The sequence below is a fragment of the Cydia amplana genome, chromosome 5 (genome assembly GCF_948474715.1).
Source record: "Cydia amplana chromosome 5, ilCydAmpl1.1, whole genome shotgun sequence".
NCBI classification, from domain to species: domain Eukaryota; kingdom Metazoa; phylum Arthropoda; class Insecta; order Lepidoptera; family Tortricidae; genus Cydia; species Cydia amplana.
Window position 1 is genome coordinate 3,328,759 of NC_086073.1, and position 24,386 is coordinate 3,353,144.

Sequence of the window (24,386 nt, forward strand, 5' to 3'; positions counted from 1 at the left end):
GCTTCAAGTAAACATTACTTATAAATTTTATTTTTATGTTGATTGATATTATTCAGATATTTCATATAATTTTGGAATAATTTTTATTTCGTTTTCAAACTAAGCACAATCTTTGATTTATTTATAAAGAAAAACGTATAATACCTTAACATTTCAATTAAACGCCTAAATGCTGTCATTCTATTATCCTTGGGTTGGGTTCGTTATGTTGGCAAGTCAGAAGGAAGTAGATGGTGATTAAAAAAAACTCTCATTAGAAGATGGAAGTCTTTCTGTATAATTCTACTGTTTGTAGACTATGTGGGGAAGAAAATGATAATGGAACATTGTTATATTCTAGTGAAGAAAATAGCCAGAACTTAAGTGAAATCATTAATACTTATTTACCAATCAAGGTAGAGTACTTTTATTTAATTCGTGGTTGTTTTGACTCCCTTAAGAAACCAAGATGGAGGTCTGATGAACGAAAATGATAACATTTTCTATCTTTAATCTGAATATAATGAGTATATTTGACTGGAAATATATGAAATAATAACTGTGTATTTTTATAATACTTATTTAATACTGTTCATACTTCTCATCACATCTAATTTTTGTTACTATTACGCGCCACTATTTGACATTTTTACAGCTGATTTGAATAAAAGTAAGGTTTGTATTATTATTTGTATAATTCTTCTACGACGTATTATTTCTATGCATTTGCATTATGCATTACATCAGTAACATGACTATATCACTTACTTATTCCGAACAACCTAAAATATTTGTCCTAAATGTAACAATTTATTAGAAATTATTTAAAGTTTTTACAAAATATATATTATGTACCATAAAATTAATCTTATTCTACTCAGGTATCAGATGACGGACAATTACCACGGACCATTTGTCCAGGATGTACTATTCAGATAGAAGCTACTGTAGAATTTATAACCTTGATAATAAATGGACAGGTTTGTACATTATCATCTTATATCTTTATATGTACTTGTTTTTATCACTTTTTTCCATCTCTAAGGGGCATCTCTAGCCTTACAAAAGTACTTTTATATTTTACACAACATAAACCAACAAGAAATTAATATACAATAACAATGTAGTTTTTGTTTTAAACATAATTCTGCTTAACAACAAGTTGGAAGAGATCCCTCAGACGGATAAGTTCACATTTGTACTTTCTCAATGTATCACTACTATGTGTATCTACTTGTTACTTACTTACTTATTTTAGGTATAACATGATTATATTTCAGAAAATAATAAGAGAGCTGCATCAGCGGGAAAAGGAATATAAGAAGACATTGTTCAACAATGCAGTGGCAAGTGAGCTTGAGATTATCACCGAGAAGATTGTTTATGAGAGTATGTGTAACCTCTGTATATCATTTTCATTGAATCATGTCAATGATTTAAAAAAAACTTATCAGCGTAGAACATTCTTTTAAAGTTTCATTTAAATAAAAGATAAAAGTAAACAACTTTAGTATCTAAACTATGGTGTGCTCCCGGTACTGGTTTTCTATACAAAATCAATCCTTTAACCGGGAATTTCCAGTTCTCATAGTGAGAACAGACAGGGTATTCTCATAGTAAGTATTAAGTTTTCTTATTAAAAGTTAAAAATGTCCAAAAAGGCTCTTTTGAAGAATTTTCCGCTATATCCAAGTTTGGCTGGCCAGTTTCACTATTATACAACAGAGATTTTCTAAGTTTTATGGATGTGGGAGATTCACAATTCCATTATTCCAGTTAACACCAGCGATGGCGTCTACCAAGTGGAGCACCCGATCGCCCTCCAAGTGGCAGGCTTGGAGAAGCCCAAACGCAAGCGAGGCCGGCCCCCGAAGAAGCCCAAGAGTCCCGAGGAGTTGGCGCAGGAGGCCGCTGCCAGGCAGCAGGTTGAGGAGGCCAAGGTCAGCCAGAAAGAGGAGGAGTTGCAGGGGAAACGGAGGAGGAAGACTCCGACAAGATTCAAAGAAGCTGTTCAGGTAGAGACTGATTTTTATCGTTGTCTAAGTAGTAGAGATGCACCGGATATCCGGTTAGTATCCGGTATTCGGCCTATCCGGCCGTTATTTTAGTATCCGGCCGGATACCGGATAGTAAAATTAACACATTTTGGGGTAAAAAATGGAATCTAAAAAACAATTACGGTCATAATGCTAACGACACATTAGATAGAAATGAATACGTAACCAATGTCACACAATACACTTAATTGTTTACACAAAAACGCGAGCGCACTTGTAACTATAAACGAACTTACTACGTAATGACATGATAAAACTCTTTACGATCCTAGAAATGTGTCCGCGCGAACGTTCACTACGAAACAGGTCGAAACCTGCACGATGCGCACCTGCAAAACTCAAAATATGTATAGGTATAACTATACTCGGAACTCCGCCGGCCGAATATCCGACGGCCGGATACCGGATATTCGGCCAGTGTCCAGGCCGGATATCCGGTATCCGGCCAAACAACTATCCGTTGCATCTCTACTAAGTACCCACAACACAAGCCTACTTAATCTTACTGTGGGACTTAGTCAATCTGTATAAGAATGGTCTATAATATTTATTTATTTTGTAGTTTGTTGGGTGTTCTACTAAAAATTATTGCACCACTGTTTGGTGTAGTCAATGAATTTCTCTAAATTTTTGTTAAGCTTTTAAAGTCATCAAAATCCTTTAACAAATAGACAGAGTTACTGTCACATTTATTAATATAAACATGTACTAGCTTCTGCCCGCAACTTCGTCTGCTTGGAATGATGATGATGATGACGATTGATAAAAACTACCTACATATCCTTCCCCGGGTCTCAAATTACACTATTTTGCAAAACTTTACCTACGCGTTTCAGTATTGCTTCGTCTGTATTATTAATTACAATTCCGGAATTCAAGATATAGTAGATATAATAGTCCGTACGGTATTCATTCATATATTTTCCAGGGTAAAGAGCTAGAGCGGATATTCAAAGAGGAGGGAGTGACCGATGGAGACGAGAGTGATGCCGAACCTAAACCTGACGCCGACAAGCCGCCCGTGTCCAAGGAACCCGAGGTCATAGGGCACATGGAGGCCTCTGGAGAACTCGTGGTCGTTGTTAAGGGCAAAGGCCGGGGGAGGCCCAAAGGTAAGTCACTAAAGACAAGCTGTCCGTGTTTAAAGGGGCACAAGGGGCCTCTGGAAAATGCGAAGTTGTTGTCAAGCGCAAAAGCCAAGGTGGTAGGTTTATTTTTTATTACCATTGGGAGGGGTTAAATCAGGTTCCCTAGTTAGTCATAGGGGTGACCGGACTGAAAAGGTTAGGAACCACTGTACTATATGGATGCTGATAAGCAATAATGTGTCAACCCACAAAAACTTAAAAAATAAGATTTTAATGCCATATTGTAGCTGGTCCGCTCGACTTCATTTTGCAAACTGACTTGAAATTTATAAATATGTATTCCAAAATAAGGAAAAAAGGTTAACATAAATCCGTTAACAAGTGTTGTCTGTTTTGCATTAATGCTTTTATATATTATATGGTGATTTTGTTATGATTTTTGTGTTGGTTTTGTTATGAACTGCTAGTATAATATTACCAAGCAATTCACAAGCAAGTCTACTTTGAGCAAGGCCCTCGAGTAACATATTCCATACTATACGTATACGAAAACGTATAAAAATATTACTGTTTATAACACTTTAAACTCTCGCGTTTTGTACACATATTTAATTACACAAACGGGTCTACCGCGATATTATTTAATTGTTTTTACCTTTAATTCCGACATTAAATTCAAAACCGTCGAATTAAATTATATCGCGGTAGACCCGTTTGTGTAATTAAATATATTACTGTTTATCCATCAGGTCGCATGCGTCCGACGCGCGAGCAGTGCGCCATCTGCGGCATGGAGTTCTCTTGCGTCGGCCGCTACATGTCGCACGTGGCCGCGCACGGGCCCGTGCAGTACCGCTGCGGCTGCGGCCAGACCTTCCCCACCAGACTCATGTTCACCACGCACCAGAGGACCGCCGCACACGAGGGGCAGACTGTCATCCCGTGCGACACAAAGGTGAGACCCATCTAGCATGCCACACGTGTCGCACAGCTGCGGCCAGACCTTCCCCACCAGGCTCACGTTCACCACGCACCAGAGGACCGCCGCACACGAGGGGCAGACTGTCATCCCGTGCGACACAAAGGTGAGACCCATCTAGCATGCCACACGTGTCGCACAGCTGCGGCCAGACCTTCCCCACCAGGCTCACGTTCACCACGCACCAGAGGACCGCCGCACACGAGGGGCAGACTGTCATCCCGTGCGACACAAAGGTGAGACCCATCTAGCATGCCACACGTGTCGCACAGCTGCGGCCAGACCTTCCCCACCAGGCTCACGTTCACCACGCACCAGAGGACCGCCGCACACGAGGGGCAGACTGTCATCCCGTGCGACACAAAGGTGAGACGCATGTAGCATGCCACACGTGTCGCACAGCTGCGGCCAGACCTTCCCCACCAGGCTCACGTTCACCACGCACCAGAGGACCGCCGCACACGAGGGGCAGACTGTCATCCCGTGCGACACAAAGGTGAGACGCATGTAGCATGCCACACGCATCGAACAGCTATGGGATGACCTTGTTCACCACGCACATGAAGGATAGTCTGTCATTCCGTGCGACACGCAGGTGAGACGCATGTAGCATGCCACACGTGTCTTACAGTTGCGGGCACACTTTGTTCACCACGCACATGAGGGACAGACTGTCATCCCGTGCGTCATTATCGCTATCTAATACATTATACGAAAAATAAGTTCATTAACTAATCTTTTTATGTTATTGAAAAACAATTCCTCAAAACTGTATTTATATTTTACACATACTTAAAAAAAAACGTTATTCCAGAATCCAGAGAACCCCCAAACATCGCCAATAAAGACGGAGCATCCGCCAGAGCCGTCGGAAGAGCTGCCCTCAGTGGAGAAGCTCGTCAGCAATGTGCAGGACGCCACGCTGCCGGCCGCCGTGCCGGACGCCGACACCACGGACACCGCGGAGGCGCCGGACGAGAAACCGGGTACGTCAGATTAACAGACCTCTGTAGGCCTAGTCAGAGGAGGCCCGCGAATGTGTATCGCCTGCGAGATAAACTACCCGCCTTTTTCTAACTGTAGTAATTAAAGAGGGACGGACTGTCGCGCCACTCCTGTGCTAGCCCGGCTGAGTCAGAATAACAGGATGACGTTACAAGTGATTTCACAATCTGCGGTCATGATGAGTGTCATAATGACTGATGAATCTTGATGTCGACTGGCGTAAGGGACATTGGAAATTTCCACCGTCAATATATTTTCGTTCGTAAAATTATTTCACCTGAAAGTGGAAACCCGGATTTATTTAATTCTACAACGACACGCAGGTGACACGCATGTAGCATGTCGCACAGCTGCGGGCGGACCTTCCCGACTCGTCTGGTCGCAACCAGATGACAAACACGCCGCAAACCCACCCTAAATAAAACTTAGCAAACCTTTGTTATTTGTCTCTTTCTAATAAACACGAATATTAAAATGATTGTTCTGATCAAACGATTGTCTTGCTTTGATTTGATTGGCTTGTTAAGTTTGTATATGAATAGCGCCATTTCAGTTTAGTTTTTTTTACAGAAGTGACACGCGAAGCGACCCCGCCCGAGACCGAGGTGGAACCGGAACCGGAACCGGTCGTGCTCGGCCCGTCCGGCAAGCCCAAGCTCAAGTGTCCGCAGTGCGACAAGATGTTCAGCAACAAGCAGAGCCGCTCGCTACACGTTAAGGTTCACTAAACGTTCTTTAAAATTGCTTGGATGGATCAATTTTTTCATGTGGCTAGTTGTAATGACCTACGAACGTATGTAATATGAAATCGAACATGTAGAGCCATATGTAGAGTCCAATAAGTAGAAGTACGTGTAAAGTCGAGAAATATCTCAAAAATAACTAGTTTTTTCTATACTTTTATACAAATTCACAAAACGTACATTTTTGCAATATATATTCATATTCATATTCATATTTCTTTATTCAGTATTGATTATACATTGTCAAACAGATAACTTAACAGTAATATGTACAGATAGTGAAATTAATAAATTTTTATCAATATAGGTATTTAGACATTGAAAAATCTAATATTATAATTTAAACTATAAGCGATGGGTCATCTAATAAGCATTATAAAATGTCTAATTCTTCTAACAAACTATGCTAATGTTGTCACCTAGCCTAACATAACAGAATGACAACAATAAATAATTGATTCCACCACTTATTCTGTTACTTTAAGAATATGTATTCTCAGTCACGAAAATATTTGGACGCTATCCTTCTAAAGATTGAATAAATGTTTCAAACATCGCCGGCTGAGAATACGTTTGTGCCATATCCATTTCTGAGCAAAATGATTTCTAAAATAACAAAAAATATGCTATAATTGACACTAATCGGTTTTTGAAAAACTATATTTTTCGAAAATGTTGTGCCATATCCGCATTTTACTATAGGATAACTACACTCTGTTAACAGAAAATTATCACAAAAGTGTGACATATCCAAAACTTTTGTGTCATATCATACATTTTACGTTTAACATTTACTCATCAAAAACGTATATGGCAATCATAAAAATGCTTCTATTTCATGATTACCACTATATTCACAATATTTGTATGGTACTAGACATAGTAAATATATTTGCCTAAATGATAAAATAAGTTCAATATTTCGTAACTGTAAAACTTTTCGAAAAAAATTTTTTTTGCTTCTTTTCGCTCTTCTGTAAACCAATGAAAGTGGCGTATGGCACAAACGTATTCTCACCCGACGACATGCTTTGTTTCATAAAATTACATTTCATTGCTTTTTTTTACTTCTCTGAATCAATAATTTATGTATTTTGAAGAGGTCGTCGGAAATCGTATGAGTTAGGTTTTTTTTTTGTACTAAGTAGTAATATGTATCTTTGGTCACAGGCGGTGCACGAAGGCGCCAAGCCGTACGTGTGCGAAGAGTGCGGAGCATCGTTCGCGTATCCTCGCTCGCTCGCCCTACACGCTCATTCGCATCGGAGGGCTCAGCCCACTAAAGGCTTCGCCTGCGATCTGTGTGGGAAGGTATGTAAGAAACTTTTGGAAAACTTTTCGTAACAAACTAGTAATTATATGAACGCACTCGTGACGATTGCAACGAAATTCGTTATTCGAAATAGACTGTGTTTTGTTTGTTGTTGTTAATATTGCGAGTGATTACATTGTAATTTTTTTTAATTTACCTACAGGTTTTGAACCATCCATCATCCGTGGTATACCACAAGGAAGCCGAGCACACGGGCCAGCGCTACGTGTGCGGCAAGTGCGGCAAACTGTTCAAACACAAGCAGCTGTTACAGCGGCACCAGCTGGTGCACTCCCAGGCGCGCCCTTACAGCTGCAAGGTAATCTACCTACCCACAGCCCACAGGTGCTGGACCATCCATCATCCGTGGTATACGGGTCCCTTGAGTGTCGCTATATAGAGTTTACACTATACAGGGTGACGCATTCAGATCGGTCAGTATGGGAAAATCTGAAACTATAAGACATACGACGATCTCTTCTTAGGAACCATGTCATCGATTTTAGTAACAAGAAAAACTGCATTCATACATTTAAAAAAAATGTGTACTCAGCTCCGGAATCGAACCCGGACGTTTTGAAAAAAAAAATCTAAAATTATTTCTATTTATGGGAGGGATTTATGGGAGGAGATTAAAGGAAATGGGAGCGCCTATAAGTGTAACTGTCGGTGTGAAGCAAGGATGCCTCCTGTCACCGCTGTTATTCATAATTCTTCTCGACGACGTGATGAGGACAGTGATCGAAACACCAAGAGGCATTAACTGGGGTACTAAGGAACTGGATGATCTTGATTACGCCGACGACATCGTGCTGATTTCGCCATCGTTAGCCCATCTTAAAGCGAAACTTGAGAGCCTTCAAGAGGAAGCTGAAGCCATGGGCTTGCGAATCAACCGACGGAAGACTGTCAACATGCGAGTAAAATCAGATTGTGCGGATCCATTATTGCTCAAAAACGATCGCCTTGAATCAGTCTCCAAGTTTGTATATCTCGGCAGTACACTAACATGTCAGGGAGGTGCAGACGAAGACGTCGAGAGCAGAATTAAGAAGGCAAAAGCTGCATTTGCTCAACTCAAGCCTGTCTGGGACTCAAACGTTCTCACTCGCCGCGTAAAAATCTCCCTCTTCGAATCCACCGTCAAGTCCGTGCTGCTCTTCGGCTGTGAGACGTGGAGAGTGACAAAGGGGCTGACACACAAGCTACAAGTGTTTGTCAATAAGTCCCTTCGGTCGATTCTCCGCATATTCTGGCCGAAGACCATAAGAAATGAGGATTTGTGGAGTATGTGCCGACAACCTCCGGTCGCCCAAGAAGTAGCGCTGCGGAAGTGGAGATGGATCGGTCATACCCTGCGAAGAGGAGATACAAACATCGCCAGTATCGCGTTCGAGTGGCGGCCTCAGGGCGGGAAGCGAGCCCGCAAACGCCCTGTGCACACCTGGAGGCGCAGCATAGAGAACGAGCTGACAGCCGTAGGACTGAACTGGAACGAGGCCAAGGCGGTTGCTCAAGACAGGAAGGCGTGGAAGGATCTTGTGGAGGCCCTATGCACCTCCGGGGTGCCCTAGGACAAACAACAACAACAACATTTCTATTTAGATATCGATTGTGTAGGTCTTAAGCAGTAAATGTTACTATGAAACATGATGTCTGAAATGAATAAAATGCATTGTTTTCATATCCTTTAATTTATTTTAGTATGTTTTCGAAATGGCCACCATTTTTAGGGTTCCGTAGCCAAATGGCAAAAAACGGAACCCTTATAGATTCGTCATGTCTGTCTGTCTGTCTGTCCGTCTGTCCGTCTGTCTGTCCGTCCGTATGTCACAGCCACTTTTCTCCGAAACTATAAGAACTATACTGTTGAAACTTGGTAAGTAGATGTGTTCTGTGAACCGCATTAAGATTTTTACACAAAAATAGAAAAAAAACAATAAATTTTTGGGGTTCCCCATACTTCGAACTGAAACTCAAAAATTTTTTTTTCATCAAACCCATACGTGTGGGGTATCTATGGATAGGTCTTCAAAAATGATATTGAGGTTTCTAATATCATTTTTTTCTAAACTGAATAGTTTGCGCGAGAGACACTTCCAAAGTGGTAAAATGTGTGTCCCCCCCCCCTGTAACTTCTAAAATAAGAGAATGATAAAACTAAAAAAAATATATGATGTACATTACCATGTAAACTTCCACCAAAAATTGGTTTGAACGAGATCTAGTAAGTAGTTTTTTTTTTATACGTCTTAAATCGCCTAAATACGGAACCCTTCATGGGCGAGTCCGACTCGCACTTGGCCGCTTTTTTCAATACATTTTACATAAAAAAAAATTAAATGTATGAATGCAGTTTTTCTTGTTACTAAAATCGATGACATGGTTCCTAAGAAGAGATCGTCGTATGTCTTATAGTTTCAGATTTTCCCATACTGACCGATCTAAATGCGCCACCCTGTATATATCGTCGCCTGGTACCTACGACATAAGCATTATTAAACTTACTGTAAGTTAATATGGCTTTGATTAGTTTGTTCAATATTTTTTTCATTTTAGCACATTCAGTGCCGAAAACCCAACTATCGGGTATTTTATGATTTCGTTCCCAGGCCGGACGACCCGATAGTCGGGATCGTGGTACTACAGCTTTATATGACGAATTTTTTGTGGCCTGGCGCTGTGTTGTTTGGCTAGGTGGCAATGAATGTGTTTAATCTATTCTAAACTTGTCCCCAGATCTGTAGCACCTCGTTCAAGACGAAGGCGAACCTTCTGAACCACGCGCTGCTACACTCCGGCGTGAAGCGTTTCGCGTGCGAACTGTGCAAGCACCGCTTCGCGCACAAGACCAGCCTCACGCTACACATGAGGTGGCATTCCGGTATGTGTGGCTCAAATATATCGGCGTGAAGGTTCCACATATGTAGCACATCGTTCAAGACGAAAGCAAACCTCCTAAACCACGAGTTGCTTCACTCCGGCGTGAAGCGTTTCGCGTGCGAGCTGTGCAAGCACCGCTTCGCGCACAAGACCAGCCTCACGCTACACATGAGGTGGCATTCTGGTATGTGTGGCTCAAATATATCGGCGTGAAGGTTCCACATATGTAGCACATCGTTCAAGACGAAAGCAAACCTCCTAAACCACGAGTTGCTTCACTCCGGCGTGAAGCGTTTCGCTTGCGAACTGTGCAAGCACCGCTTCGCCCACAAGACCAGCCTCACGCTACACATGAGGTGGCATTCTGGTATGTGTGGCTCAAATATATCGGCGTGAAGGTTCCACATATGTAGCACATCGTTCAAGACGAAAGCAAACCTCCTAAACCACGAGTTGCTTCACTCCGGCGTGAAGCGTTTCGCGTGCGAGCTGTGCAAGCACCGCTTCGCGCACAAGACCAGCCTCACGCTACACATGAGGTGGCATTCTGGTATGTGTGGCTCAAATATATCGGCGTGAGGTTCCACATATGTAGCACATCGTTCAAGACGAAAGCAAACCTCCTAAACCACGAGTTGCTTCACTCCGGCGTGAAGCGTTTCGCGTGCGAACTGTGCAAGCACCGCTTCGCGCACAAGACCAGCCTCACGCTACACATGAGGTGGCATTCCGGTATGTGTGGCTCAAATATATCGGCGTGAAGGTTCCACATATGTAGCACATCGTTCAAGACGAAGGCGAACCTTCTGAACCACGAGTTGCTTCATTCGGGTGTGAAGCTGTTCTCACAAGCTTCGCGCACAAGACCAACCTGACACCGCTAACCTATCTAATACGCGGTGCCATTCTGGTATATATTGGTTATGGGCATTATAGTGTTTAACATTTACTGAACGAATGCGGACCTAATCCCAGTAATTGGCGTGGGCACTAGTTTTTACGAAAGCGACTGACATGTAGAGGTGTAAGTATAGCACTAATGTTTATATGTGTGTAATTTCTAGTATATAAGGCTAACGTACTCCAAATAAAGAGAGTTCATCTATGACTTTCGTTGTTATCACTTGTCTCCAACTCCCGTCCCTACAGCCATCTGACCTTCCAACTCCGAGGGTAAACTAGGCCCGTATTGGGATTAGTCCGGTTTCCTCACGATGTTTTCTTTAACCGAAAAGCGACTGGTAAATATCAGATGATACCAAAGTCGTGCATAAGTTCCGAAAAACTCATTGGTACGAGCCAGGGTTCGAACCCGCGACCTCCGGATTGCAAGTCCCACGCTCTTACCGCTAGTTTTAGTAGGATATACCTAAATGACAAAATTAGCTACACGCCGGCGCCGCCGCGCCACGCCGACCTAAAATGCCGGCGCGCCGCCGCCGGCAAATTTTAGGTCGGCGCGCACGTCTAGGTTGAAAGTCCCCTTTTTACAATGACAGACGGCTATGAAAAAGCTATAGTCTTAGTTTTTTAACTCTTGGAAAATTATTTCACATTAAAGAAAAACCGTTCACCCGGCAGGCCTAAAACCATATACCTGCAAAACATGCGGCAAGAGCTTCAGTCAAAAAGGCAACCTCTCCGAGCACGAGCGTATCCACACGGGCGAGAAACCATACCAGTGCGCGCAATGCCCGCGGCGGTTCACCACGTCCTCGCAGCATCGGTTGCACGCGCGCCGCCACCAGGCCGACAACGAGCGGCCGCACGTCTGTAACCACTGCGGGAAGCGGTACGTACACACTGGGGACAAACCATACCAGTGAGAGCAATGTCCGCGACGGGTGTGGTTGTATATCAGGGTCTATGTAACGAGATATATCGATTAAAGTCCCTCCGCGTCTGTACGTCTATGTTTGTGATAAACCCAAAAACTACCGAACAGAATTTCATGCGGTATTCATCTATCAATACAGTGACTTTTGAGGAAGGTTTAGGTGTATAATTAGCTTCGACCAACACGGAAGGGACGCGGCATTCGCACTATTTCCCCTCTGCCTAGGTACGAGATCAACTGATCTAGCGCGGGTAACAAAACTAGTTGCGCTCGGATTTTAAACTAGACCGAGTCCAGACGCGCTAGTGAACACAGCAGCAGAAAAAATGCCAATTGCTCGGTTTTTTGTTGTAAAAAGAGGTCGGGGACATCAAATTTACAAAAAGAAGGTTTTACATTTCACATGTAATATTTTTTTTTACATATCATACGTTTAATTACATTTAAACACAATTATTATATTTTAGTTGCATGTAATTGTTAGATTTATCGATTTTTCTCGCCCAGTACAAATTGCGGATCGGTCGAGCGACAAATCCGACTTCTCATCTCTTGACGAAAATGTGTTAGTGTGCGTGTTGTGACACTTGTGACTCGTCCGTACACAAAAACAGATCGAGGTGTGCAAGATTTGTCTGTGTAGGGTGTCATTTTCTATGTATTTGTGTCGTCATTACAGATTGGATTTTGTATGTAAGTGTGTGAGAAGTGCGACTGTGTGCACGTTCCCCCCCGCGAAAAATGGCAGAATGATTTGAATGTCAAGATATCGCTTGGGCCTATCCCTTCCGACGTGTCGGAAGCCCGGGTTGATCGAAGATAATTAGTCAAGGTCACATTCGTGCGAGGTCGGGGCGGGTCGCTAGTACTGAGTAAACATGTCTCACTCCCTTGGGTTCGTGTGTCGCTCACATGACGCGTGAAACCCGTGGAGCGGGCGGTGGTCCGGCACCGCTCCTCGGTCAGAAACTGAATAAACATGGCCATAGAGAAAAAAATACATAGAGTGCTCACTCCATACATCAGTTTTAGTACCAAAAAGACTATTAGCATCGAGTAGCGGAACTATCAGTACTGCTACTTGACAATAGATGTCGCCACCGACCGGAAAGTCTTATGCTGTTGAGATAAGACTTTCCGGTCGGCGCTACATCTATTGTCAAGTAGCAGTACTGATAGTTCCTCTACTCGATGCTAGATGTAGACACTGAAATTAATAGTCTGAACTGATGTATGGAGTGAGCACTTTATGTATTTTTTTCTCTATGACATGGCATCGCCCTGCAGGTTCGTGTGCCGCTCGTCGTGGCTGGCGCACATGCGGCGCGAGGCGCGCGGCGCGGGCGGCGCGGCGCGGCACCGGTGCGCGGTGTGCGGCCGCGGCTGCGGCTCGCGCGGCGCGCTGCAGGCGCACCAGCGCCGCCACACGGGCGAGCGGCCCTACCGCTGCCCGCTGTGCCCCAGGGCCTTCGCCGACTGCTCCAACCTCAACAAGCACAAGAAGGTACCACTGACTACTTCCTCACGCGGCCGCGGCTCGCGCGGCGCGCTGCAGGCGCACCAGCGCCGCCACACGGGCGAGCGGCCCTACCGCTGCCCGCTGCCATAGAGAAAAAAATACATAGAGTGCTCACTCCATACATCAGTTCAGACTATTAATTTCAGTGTCTACATCTAGCATCAAGTAGCGGAACTATCAGTACTGCTACTTGACAATAGATGTAGCACCGACCGGAAAGTCTTATCTCAACAGCATAAGACTTTCCGGTCGGTGGCGACATCTATTGTCAAGTAGCAGTACTGATAGTTCCGCTACTCGATGCTAGATGCTAATAGTCTTTTTGGTACTAAAACTGATGTATGGAGTGAGCACTCTATGTATTTTTTTCTCTATGCCGCTGCACTCTAAAAAAAATTTGGTTGGCCCTATCAATATCTTGATAGTCGTAATCGAGCATCTTGATTCCATACGAGCCTAACAAGAACTTAGAAACATCAAATAAGGTAATTCTGATTGCTATTACTATATCTATGTAACTGAACCAATTAAGATCTTGTTCAATATTTACATGAAAAATAATTATGCTAACTAATTGATCCTAGCAAGATCAACTAAGGGCTGTTAAGGATTGAATCAACCTACGTTACATAATTATGCCAATAAGTTAATGATAGATGCAAAGTATACAATTGTTAGGATTAATAACATACCTACTTTATTAATTCAATCACAGATACACTTATTGTTTTAAGTAATCAGCTTTCTTTGATTTATATAAGATCGTTATTATTGTAATTAACTTAACGTCAACTAAGAGAAAACTGCTCTTAGTTGGTCTTCATTTTTTAGAGTGTGTGGCTGCTCCAACCTCAACAAGCATAAGAAGGTACCACCGACCACAGTCTGTTCGGAAAGAGAAGAGTCGTAAAATGTATTGGGCCCCATACATTCCGCGACTCTTCTCTTTCCGCACAGACTACTTCCTCACGAGATGGAATCACGTAGGAAACCCTTTAACCCTTCATAGTACACACTTATGGCATTATTCGTAAACGACTGCTAAGTTAATCGGCTGATGATCGTCGTTTGTCCCTCGTTATGGCCATAGAGAAAAAAATACATAGAGTGCTCACTCATTACATCAGTTTTAGTACCAAAAAGACTATTAGCATCTAGCATCGAGTAGCGGAACTATCAGTACTGCTACTGGACAATAGATGTCGCCACCGACCGGAGAGTCTTATGCTGTTGAGATAAGACTTTCCGGTCGGTGCTACATCTATTGTCAAGTAGCAGTACTGATAGTTCCGCTACTCGATGCTAGATGTAGACACTGAAATTAATAGTCTGAACTGATGTATGGAGTGAGCACTCTATGTATTTTTTTCTCTATGGTTATGGCACAAGGACAGATAGGGACGATCATCAACCGATTAACTTAGCAGCCGTTTATAAATAACGCCATTTAACATTAAACGGCAAAAATAAAACTAAATAGAGATAATCTTTGAACATCATTTCCTAATACGATATTTAATCCTTTGAACGCCTCGTCTATCGTGCGCGGCACGTCATTGTGAGCTTTATCAGAATGCCCGAACGTTGATATTGCGATGTGACTGCGCGCGTCTCTTGACGTCCGACATGTGACGGTTAAGTAGTAGTAGTAGGTAGTAAACTCTTTATATGGACAGTTAACCTTTGACATGTGGCGGTTAATGTGTGAATATTACTACCTGTTGATTGTAATAAGGTTGATTTTGGATCTTGCTGTTTTTCGAAATAATACAAATGAGTGTTGCTTGTTCTACGATTTATTGAAGACTGAAGTGTGTTTAGAAAAGTACTTATTAAATACGATATGCATGTGTGCGTGGGCCATACCATAGAGAAAAAAATACATAGAGTGCTCACTCCATACATCAGTTCAGACTATTAATTTCAGTGTCTACATCTAGCATCGAGTAGCGGAACTATCAGTACTGCTACTTGACAATAGATGTCGCCACCGACCGGAAAGTCTTATGCTGTTGAGATAAGACTTTCCGGTCGCTGCTACATCTATTGTCAAGTAGCAGTACTGATAGTTCCTCTACTCGATGCTAGATGTAGACATTGAAATTAATAGTCTGAACTGATGTATGGAGTGAGCACTTTATGTATTTTTTTCTCTATGGCCATACACACATATAAGATGTTTAGAGAGCTTTAACACTACCCTTATTGACTTTATAAAATCTAACTTGTATATCAACAGCAAGTGCACAAGCAAGTGAGCCTGCTGGTGGATAAGGCCGCCCCGGCCAGCCCGCAGGACGAGCGAGTCATCTACGTGGCGTACGACGTCGACTCCGGCCCCACTGCCTTCCACATCGTCGAATCCAACCAGGTAGGACTCAGGAGTTTCTAACAGGGATGTAACGGATGTGGTTTTATCGGAACCGAAAGCGGAACCAGATGTTTTAAATTTAGTTTATCGGAACCAGAAACGGAATCGGAACCGGAGCCTGAGTCAGTACTATCAGTAGGTATACATTACACAACACAACACATACGAATAGGTACTTTAAATTCGAAAACACGGATAAACCAGAACATCTAATTACTGCAGCACGTGGCAAGCGGGGCTATGAGCGAATGACTGGTATATACCTGTTTGTTTTTGATGTACACCGCTCATGTCCCGCTGACGCGCTAAGCATTGACATCCGATATAACTTCCGTTTCAAAAGTAACGGAACCGGAACAGAAACGGATGTGTAATACCATAGAGAAAAAAATACATAGAGTGCTCACTCCATACATCAGTTTTAGTACCAAAAAGACTATTAGCATCTAGCATCGAGTAGCGGAACTATCAGTACTGCTACTGGACAATAGATGTCGCCACCGACCGGAAAGTCTTATGCTGTTGAGATAAGACTTTCCGGTCGGTGCTACATCTATTGTCAAGTAGCAGTACTGATAGTTCCGCTACTCGATGCTAGATGTAGACACTGAAATTAATAGTCTGAACTGATGTATGGAGTGAGCACTCTATGTATTTTTTTCTCTATGGTAATACCAAACGGAAGTTCCGACCCCACCGCCTTCCACATCGTCGAATCCGACCAGGTAGGACTCAGTAGTTTTTAGGGTTCCGTATCCAAAGGGTAAAAACGGGACCCTATTACTAAGACTCCGTCCGTCCGTCCGTCCGTCTGTCACCAGGCTGTATCTCACGAACCGTGATAGCTAGACAGTTGAAATTTTCACAGATGATGTATTTCTGTTGCCGCTATAACAACAAATACTAAAAATAGAATAAAATAAAGATTTAAGTGGGGCTCCCATACAACAAACGTCATTTTTGACCGAAGTTAAGCAACGTCGGGCGGGGTCAGTACTTGGATGGGTGACCGTTTTTTTGCTTGTTTTTTGTTGATGGTGCGAAACCCTCCGTGCGCGAGTCCGACTCGCACTTGGCCGGTTTTTTTCTAAAGCTTGACCAGGAATGATCATGCGCCATGTTGCGGAATTTCACTGGAACTATTTTTTTCACACTATACTGAACTGTCATCCTGTATATGAGAATAACAGCGCCCTTTTGACAATGATCATATATTACTGGTCAGGCTTTACAAGTTGCTGTGCGGTATGCACTTTCATTTTGAGTTTTAAAATGTTGCGCAACTGACACAAATTCTATAAATCTCTTAAATCAGTTAGACTCAATCTAATATACCATAGAACCAAAAAAAGTGTCTCATACGGTCTTAATATTGTATGTCAAAAACTAGAAAATAAACCGTACGCACATTTTTAAATTTCGCAATTTATGCGAACCTTGGTGGAAGCGGGTTATTCCCACTAGTTACCACCAAGTTCTTACCAGTGGTAACTACTAGGAATTTTTTTCCCACCTTTTACCACTGGTAACTACTGGGAATAAAAATTCCCACTAGTTACCACCAACTTGGTTTGGTGGGACCTAGTGGGAATTTTTATTCCCAGTAGTTACCACCAAAATTTTTTAGGGTTAAATACTAATAAAAACAGTACAAAAAAATTAAAAATAAATATAGAGTGATTTAATCAATCATTATTAAGTCGATTAGTGTTTTAGTAAACTGCCTTAAAAGTGACGAAAAATATTGAAACAGTTTAACCGGTACTAATACAAAAACTATAATATATGCAAGGATAAATTTAATAATCCATTTAGATTATTTTTAAGTGATTTCATTCGGTAATTCAAAATCACTCTATATTTATACTATACTATTTTATACTGTTTTTATTAGTATTTAACTCTAACAAAATTTTTAGTGGTAACTACTGGGAATAAAAATTCCCAGTAGTTACCACCAAACCGAGTTGGTGGTAACTACTGGGAATAATTTTTCCCAGTAGTTACCAGTGGTAAAAGGTGGGAAAAAAATTCCCAGTAGTTACCACGTAACAACTTGGCGGTAACTAGTGGGAATAACCCGTGGAAGCGCTGGCGGCCTAACGGTAAGAGCGTGCGACTTGCAATCCGGAGGTCGCGGGTTCAAACCCCGGCTCGTACCAATGAGTTTTTCAGAACTTATGTGCCAGGCGCTTTTTGGTGAAGGAAAACATCGTAAGGAAATCCTAACAAGGCCTAGTTTACCCTCTGGATTGGAAGGTCGTTGGTAGTCGCTTTCGTAAAAGTTAGTGCCTTCGCTAATTCTTGGGATTCGTTGTCAAGCGGACCCCAGGCTCCCATGAGCCGTGCAAAATACCGGGACAACGCGAGGAAGATGGTTTTTGAACCTTGGTGGGTCTAATTAATTAATTGTACCCACAGATGACGACAATAGAAAACGACACAGTGTTAAAAGACACCCTGTACTCCGGGTCCTCGCTCCTGCGGAGGCCCGAGCCGGAGCCGGTGGAACAGCTGGAACAGCTGGAACAGGTGGAACAGATGGAACAGCTGGAACAGCTGGAACAGCTGGAACAGATGGAACAGCTGGAACAGGTGGAACAGGTGGAACAGATGGAACAGATGGAACAGATGGAACAGGTGGAACAGGTGGAACAGATGGAACAGATGGAACAGATGGAACAGCTGGAACAGATGGAACAGGTGGAACACGTCCTTGAGGAGATGGAACCCGTGGTGCTGGAGGAGAGCGAACATATGCCGGTGAGTGTTGGCTGAATCCGTATACGTAATACGTCTTTCCAGTTTTTAGGGTTCCGTACCCAAAGGGTAAAAACGGGACCCTATTACTAGGACTCCGCTGTCCGTTCGTCCGGCTGTCACCAGGCTGTATCTCACGAACCGTGATAGCTAGACAGTTGAAATTTTCACAGATGATGTATTTCCGTTGCCGCTATAACAACAAATACTAAAAACAGAATAAAATAAAGATTTAAGCGGGGCTCCCATACAACAAACGTGATTTTTGACCGAAGTTAAGCAACGTCGGGCGGGGTCAGTACTTGGATGGGTGGCCGTTTTTTTTTTGCTTGTGTTGCTCTATTTTTTGTTGATGGTGCGGAACCCTCCGTGCGCGAGTCCGACTCGCACTTGGCCGGTTTTTCACTGCGTTTGACTCGGATCTCTTGTGAATCTATTTGTACAATGGTATTGTTTGCCAGGTGACGGACGAGCAGGGGAACCCGCTGCACTTCACGATGCAGGACGGCACGCGGCTGGCTATCACTTCAGCCGACGGGAAGTCCCTGCAGGTATAGTGTTGAGTCGCTCACTCGTGAGGCACCTCATTTGTACCACTCATTTTGTTAATTTGTCGCAGTACTTCGTACCGCAAAAATGTCTTACTTCACTCCTCTATTCATTTTACTTGATTCTAAAATTATCTTTCTCCTAAAAGTTCTATTCTTAACCTCCAGAATTGCACTCCAATTAAATGTTACTATTTATTTATTTATAAAGGAAGTGATGGATACATAAATATGTATATACATTAAATATTTTTGTCGCCGTTGGAATTAATGGAATAGTCGACGCTGAAAATATGCTAGTACCTCACCTCATTTGAAGTAAGACATTGTAACACCTCATTTTAGAAAATGAGGTACTCATACAAACTCATTTTAAATTGATGTCCTACCCATCACTATGCAGGTAACATACAGTCCGGACATGTTCTATACTTCGTGTTTTTTTAGCATTAGAAATAAGGTGAACAATCTTGATGTGTCTTTTAATTGAAAAACACATTTTAAAAATAAGTTACGGTAAATATGTAACAATTATGAATCTAATACGATCTTTTATAGTCTTCTGCTTTCATAAGTAATAGTTATTGATTTTTAAAAAGTGTTTTTCAATTAAAAGACATGTCAAAATCGCTTACCTTCTTTCAAGTTCTTTCTAATGCTAAAAAAACGAACTATAATGGGGGGCTCACCAATGTGCAGTGTGTCAAACAATCTTGACGTGTCTTTTTATAAAATAAATATTCAAAACCGCTTTAAAAATCCGTTCCTTCAGCATTCTGAGAGTTAACGGACGCACCGTACTCGCACCGTCTAAATGAGCCCTAAAGGCACATGGACTGCTTTCGGGCTTGAATTAGTATTTTGAAAAATCGGTGTTTCCTAATCCTCATCGTTTTTTTACAGGTTATCACTCAAGATGGCCAGACGATACCAGTAGAAATCAACGGATTCGCAGATGATGAGGTTGGTGCCTTTGAAATCAACTTGTTAACTTATTCATTTTTAAACGTATTCTTTTTTTCTTGAACTTTTAGGTTAACATATGTGTATTGAAATTGAATCAACTTTTAGAACACTGATTTCGTGTTCCTAGACTCCCTAGCAAAGAAAAATCGATTTTCAAAAACCATGTTGATTATTATACTTTTTTGTTGACGCGGGCATTATTAGATAACTAAATATTTAATTACCACAATAAATTAACAACTTGATCAAAGTTACATTTTGTACGGTAACGCAGTAGAAAAAGGCAAAAATGTCGTGTCCCTGATTTTTGTATGGGAGATAAGATAACTTTTTTCTCCTGCGTTTACCGTACAAAATGTAACTGTTATCTGATCAAGTTGTTAATTTTAATGTGTTCTTAATTACTTATGGATCTAATAATGCCCGTGTAAACAAAAAAGTAGAAATATCGACATGGTTTTTGAAAAATCATTTTTTTATTTGGTAGGGAGTCTAGGGACACGAAATTAAGTGTTCTAAAAGTTGATTCACCCTGTATAATGTGTGATCATTGTCGCAGGAAATAGAAAATCCGGACACGATAGTACACCAGCTCAACCTGCAGAAGACGGTCGACACGGACGGCGCCTCCCACGTCGCTCACTACTTCACCATCGTCTAAACTCCAAACACAGGGTTCAACCAATTAGAATGTATCTACAATTTCATTTATTCCATTGTGTATTTTTAGAAGGAAAACTAGCAGACGAATCACGTGATGGTAAGCGATTACCGTCGCACATGGACACCCGCACCTCCTAGTGCGCTTCTATTGAAGGTATCAAATATAAGAACTAGAACAATCCCAAACTATACTACGTACTATTTTTATATAATTGGTTCGATAATCAAGAAAGACAGTGGTTTTTGGACTGAAATACCCTATGAAATAAATGGAACATACCTTTTTATCGAAACATAAGAAACAGAACATCCCCAACTCTTCATAGTTTTTATTTATTTATTAAACATTCGATTACTAACACTTTTTACTTTAATACTTACCGAAATAAATGGTAGTACATTAAATTCAAGCAATATAAGGTTGATGCACACCATTAATTTTATATTTTGAATTTTATTATTACCTACCCGTAATAAAGTTTTACCAATTCTGCGATAAATGACAGAATTTAGTTCACATATTACACCGCGATATTTATATTTTTAAAACAGCTGGGATTAGCGTATGGTATTCAAAACCGAAAACACAATATTCACAATGATCTCAATTTAGTGTATGTATGAAATTATTTGAGATGTACCATGTTTCAATGTCGGCCTAAATTAACTCAAAATTATAAAGGTTTTGTCAGTATCCGTTCCTCTCAAATAATTTTAAGTCACGGTATGCCCTGGCCGATTTTATGGTACAGTCGCCATCAGATATATCGGAGCGGCCGAGGTGCTTAAAAATATCTGAACACGCACTCAAACGCCTGGACAATAGAGGCGTGTTCAGATATTTGTGAGCACTTTAGCCGCTCCGTTATATTTCATGGCGACTGTATGTAATTTCGATTCGATTTACCGAGTGATTTCTTTGTATTCCTGTAATAATGTATAGTAATGTTGATAGTTTACCACAAATCGGCCTAGACATACCTTAACCATACATAATGTACCTATATGATGTGCAATGTACATTTTGTACATGTAACTTTCAAGGTTTTAGTTAATTATTAATAATTTAATGATATATATAGCGATTGTATTTATTAAGAGAGCATGCTTTTACTAACTGTAAGCTGTAACGTGAATTGTATTTTTTAAACTTTTAAACGATTTTGTTTTTACATTTTAAGATGAACAGCTGAATGATTGGACCATAGTTAATTTATTTAATTGGTATTATGGAAGTAAAATTTTAAGTTTTATGAATAATAGGATAATAATAATTAAAGTTGATTTAATACATGACTGTTTTTTTTTTTGTACAGTCAGCAGCAGAAGTTGCTATATGTAGTTCGTTTTTTTTAGCATTAGAAATAAGGTAAACAATCTTGATGTGTCTTTTAATTGAAAAACACATTTTAAAAATAAGTTACGGCAAATATGTAACAATTATGAATCTAATCTAATACGATAATTTATATTCTTCTGCTTTCACAATAGTTTTTTTTTAAAGCGTTTTTCAATTAAAAGCCATGTCAAGATCGCTTACCTTCTTGCAAGTTCGTTCTAATGCTAAAAAAACGAACTATAAGCGGGCGAGGTGTTCAAAATTATCTTGACTTGATACGCTCTTATTCTCTTAACTTAGGGTCTCCCCATACTTATCGACGCGGATTCGGCGAAAGCCGATAGTAAACAGCATAAACAGGTAAGGTTCGGTTCGGCTCCGTTCGGCCGTCGACGGCCGACGCGTCGGCGTCTTTTTCGCTCTTATTGCGTGGACATAAAGTTTCATTTCTATTGGCATTGCCGATTCCGCGTCGATAAGTTTGGGGAGACCCTTAAGTCGCGTCAAGATCAGTTTGAACACCTGATCCGCTTAGCAACTGCTACTGCTGACTGTATCTTTTTCTACCATGAATTTGTATCCATGCAAAGGGTAACTGACAGGGGTCAGTAGCGTTGTGAAAGCGCATGGGGAATAGGGAGTATTACTGCAATGTTTTGCCGCCAGAGTGCAGCACTAATGACTTAAGTATACCATAGAGTAACTTATACATACTGTTTTTTGACAAGTTTTTACAGACAATCAAATATGAGATTGATACATCAAGGCGGTTTGTTTACAAAAGGCCTACCGGGAAACGCGAAATCGAAACTCAGCTATCTGCCTCTTTATCGCTCGAATATGCAAGAGTGATAGAGGTTAGATAACAAAATTTCGACTTTCTCGTTTGCGGTAGATCCTTAGATTGTCACTTGTGGGAGTGGCGCCCCCTACGCAGAATTTCGCGTAATATTCCCTATTGAAAATGATAATGCATAAACAGAAGGTGCACCTCAATTTTTACGGATGCAAATTAGTTGGAATTATATGCAACATATCTCTGTCAAACAAGATGGTTAACAACAGTTACGCGCTAAACGTAGCCAATAACAGGTTGTTTTGAAGAACAAGCTCCAATTAATTAGTACTCTTTAGGGAAGGTTCTAATTTCAAATGAAACAATTCAGTAATATGAAATTCAATATTATTCGTTATGTTTTTGTATTAATACAATATATTTGCATACCATAATATACTATCGGTAGTATATTTATTGATGACCAATCATTAAACAATGAAAGAATGATATTCATCAATTTTCGTTTAACATTCTTTTAATAAATAGCTGTATACAAAACAATTATTTACAGGGTAAGGCAGTACGTTACGCCGTAAGCGCCTCTTACTTTAGCTATACAAGCGGTAAAAAAATGGGAATCGAACGAACGTCACTAAACAAATACATAATGATCTAATCTTAATCCAGTCAAATTGAAATAATTACTAACGAGTTACAATATTATAACAAATAAGCGATATTAGTTTGTGAATTTGTTATTCTAGATTAAAGGACAGTTTAACTTCGTACCTACACAATCGACAGTTTGGCTGCGGGGTTTGTGACAATTTGGAACAATATCGACCATCTCACTAATACATATGGCAAACGTCTCGTCTATACAGAACACAGACGCCGCCACGTCTCCGTCACAAATATGTATACAATTGTGCGTCTTATTCCATTAGAATAAGTTAAAACATGTGTACATATTAATGACCTGTGTGCAGAGACGCGACGGCCGATTCAACTTGAGTACAACGTGATTCAGCATCCGTGCGGATTACGGAGCCAAAGGAATGGGATTAAGCGCCGTACTTTTAAGAAAACCACATTTCCGCAAGAGGTCCCGCCTCGACACTTAATTTCAGTACCAACCGACGTACATTTTAATTCCATTTATATTTTATAAAATAAATTACCATATAATATGACATGATTTTTCTTAAACATATTTTTTTCATATTTATTTTTCCATATGTAAAAACCCAGTTTGAAGTCTCCAAATCCAATTCCTTTGGCGTCAACCACGAAGCGCTGAATCACGTCAACCGCGAAACCAATCGACATAACCTAATCCGATTCGAGCTTCGTCCTCTACATCTGTACATGTACATACACAGGCGCGACCGAGCGCGTGGCGGGGACCAACAGCACAGACATACGCCGGCAGATATCGCAAAGGGCAGGCCTTTTTTTTTACGTTGCGAAAGCAAAATGGTATAGTTTGTAGCTTTCTAATAGACCCCGACGGCTAATTTGGGGTCATGACAAAAGTGATAGGTCATAGTCATCATCTT

General features: G+C 41.2%; 1 protein-coding gene across 1 annotated transcript; it reads left to right on the plus strand.

Annotated features, from left to right (window-relative positions):
- Positions 1 to 205: 205 nt before the first annotated feature.
- Positions 206 to 20,711, plus strand: LOC134648220 (zinc finger protein 271-like). Its single transcript, XM_063502704.1, has 21 exons — positions 206 to 395; positions 861 to 959; positions 1,260 to 1,368; positions 1,756 to 1,994; positions 2,965 to 3,148; positions 3,874 to 4,079; positions 4,246 to 4,339; positions 4,475 to 4,599; positions 4,918 to 5,089; positions 5,679 to 5,827; positions 7,022 to 7,162; positions 7,327 to 7,482; positions 9,903 to 10,047; positions 11,628 to 11,838; positions 13,171 to 13,387; positions 15,642 to 15,773; positions 18,195 to 18,278; positions 18,450 to 18,536; positions 18,995 to 19,084; positions 19,985 to 20,044; positions 20,607 to 20,711. Exons 1-21 carry the CDS (start codon positions 261 to 263, stop codon positions 20,706 to 20,708), a joined length of 2,937 nt encoding a protein of 978 aa, XP_063358774.1. The 5' UTR covers positions 206 to 260; the 3' UTR covers positions 20,709 to 20,711.
- Positions 20,712 to 24,386: the final 3,675 nt, after the last annotated feature.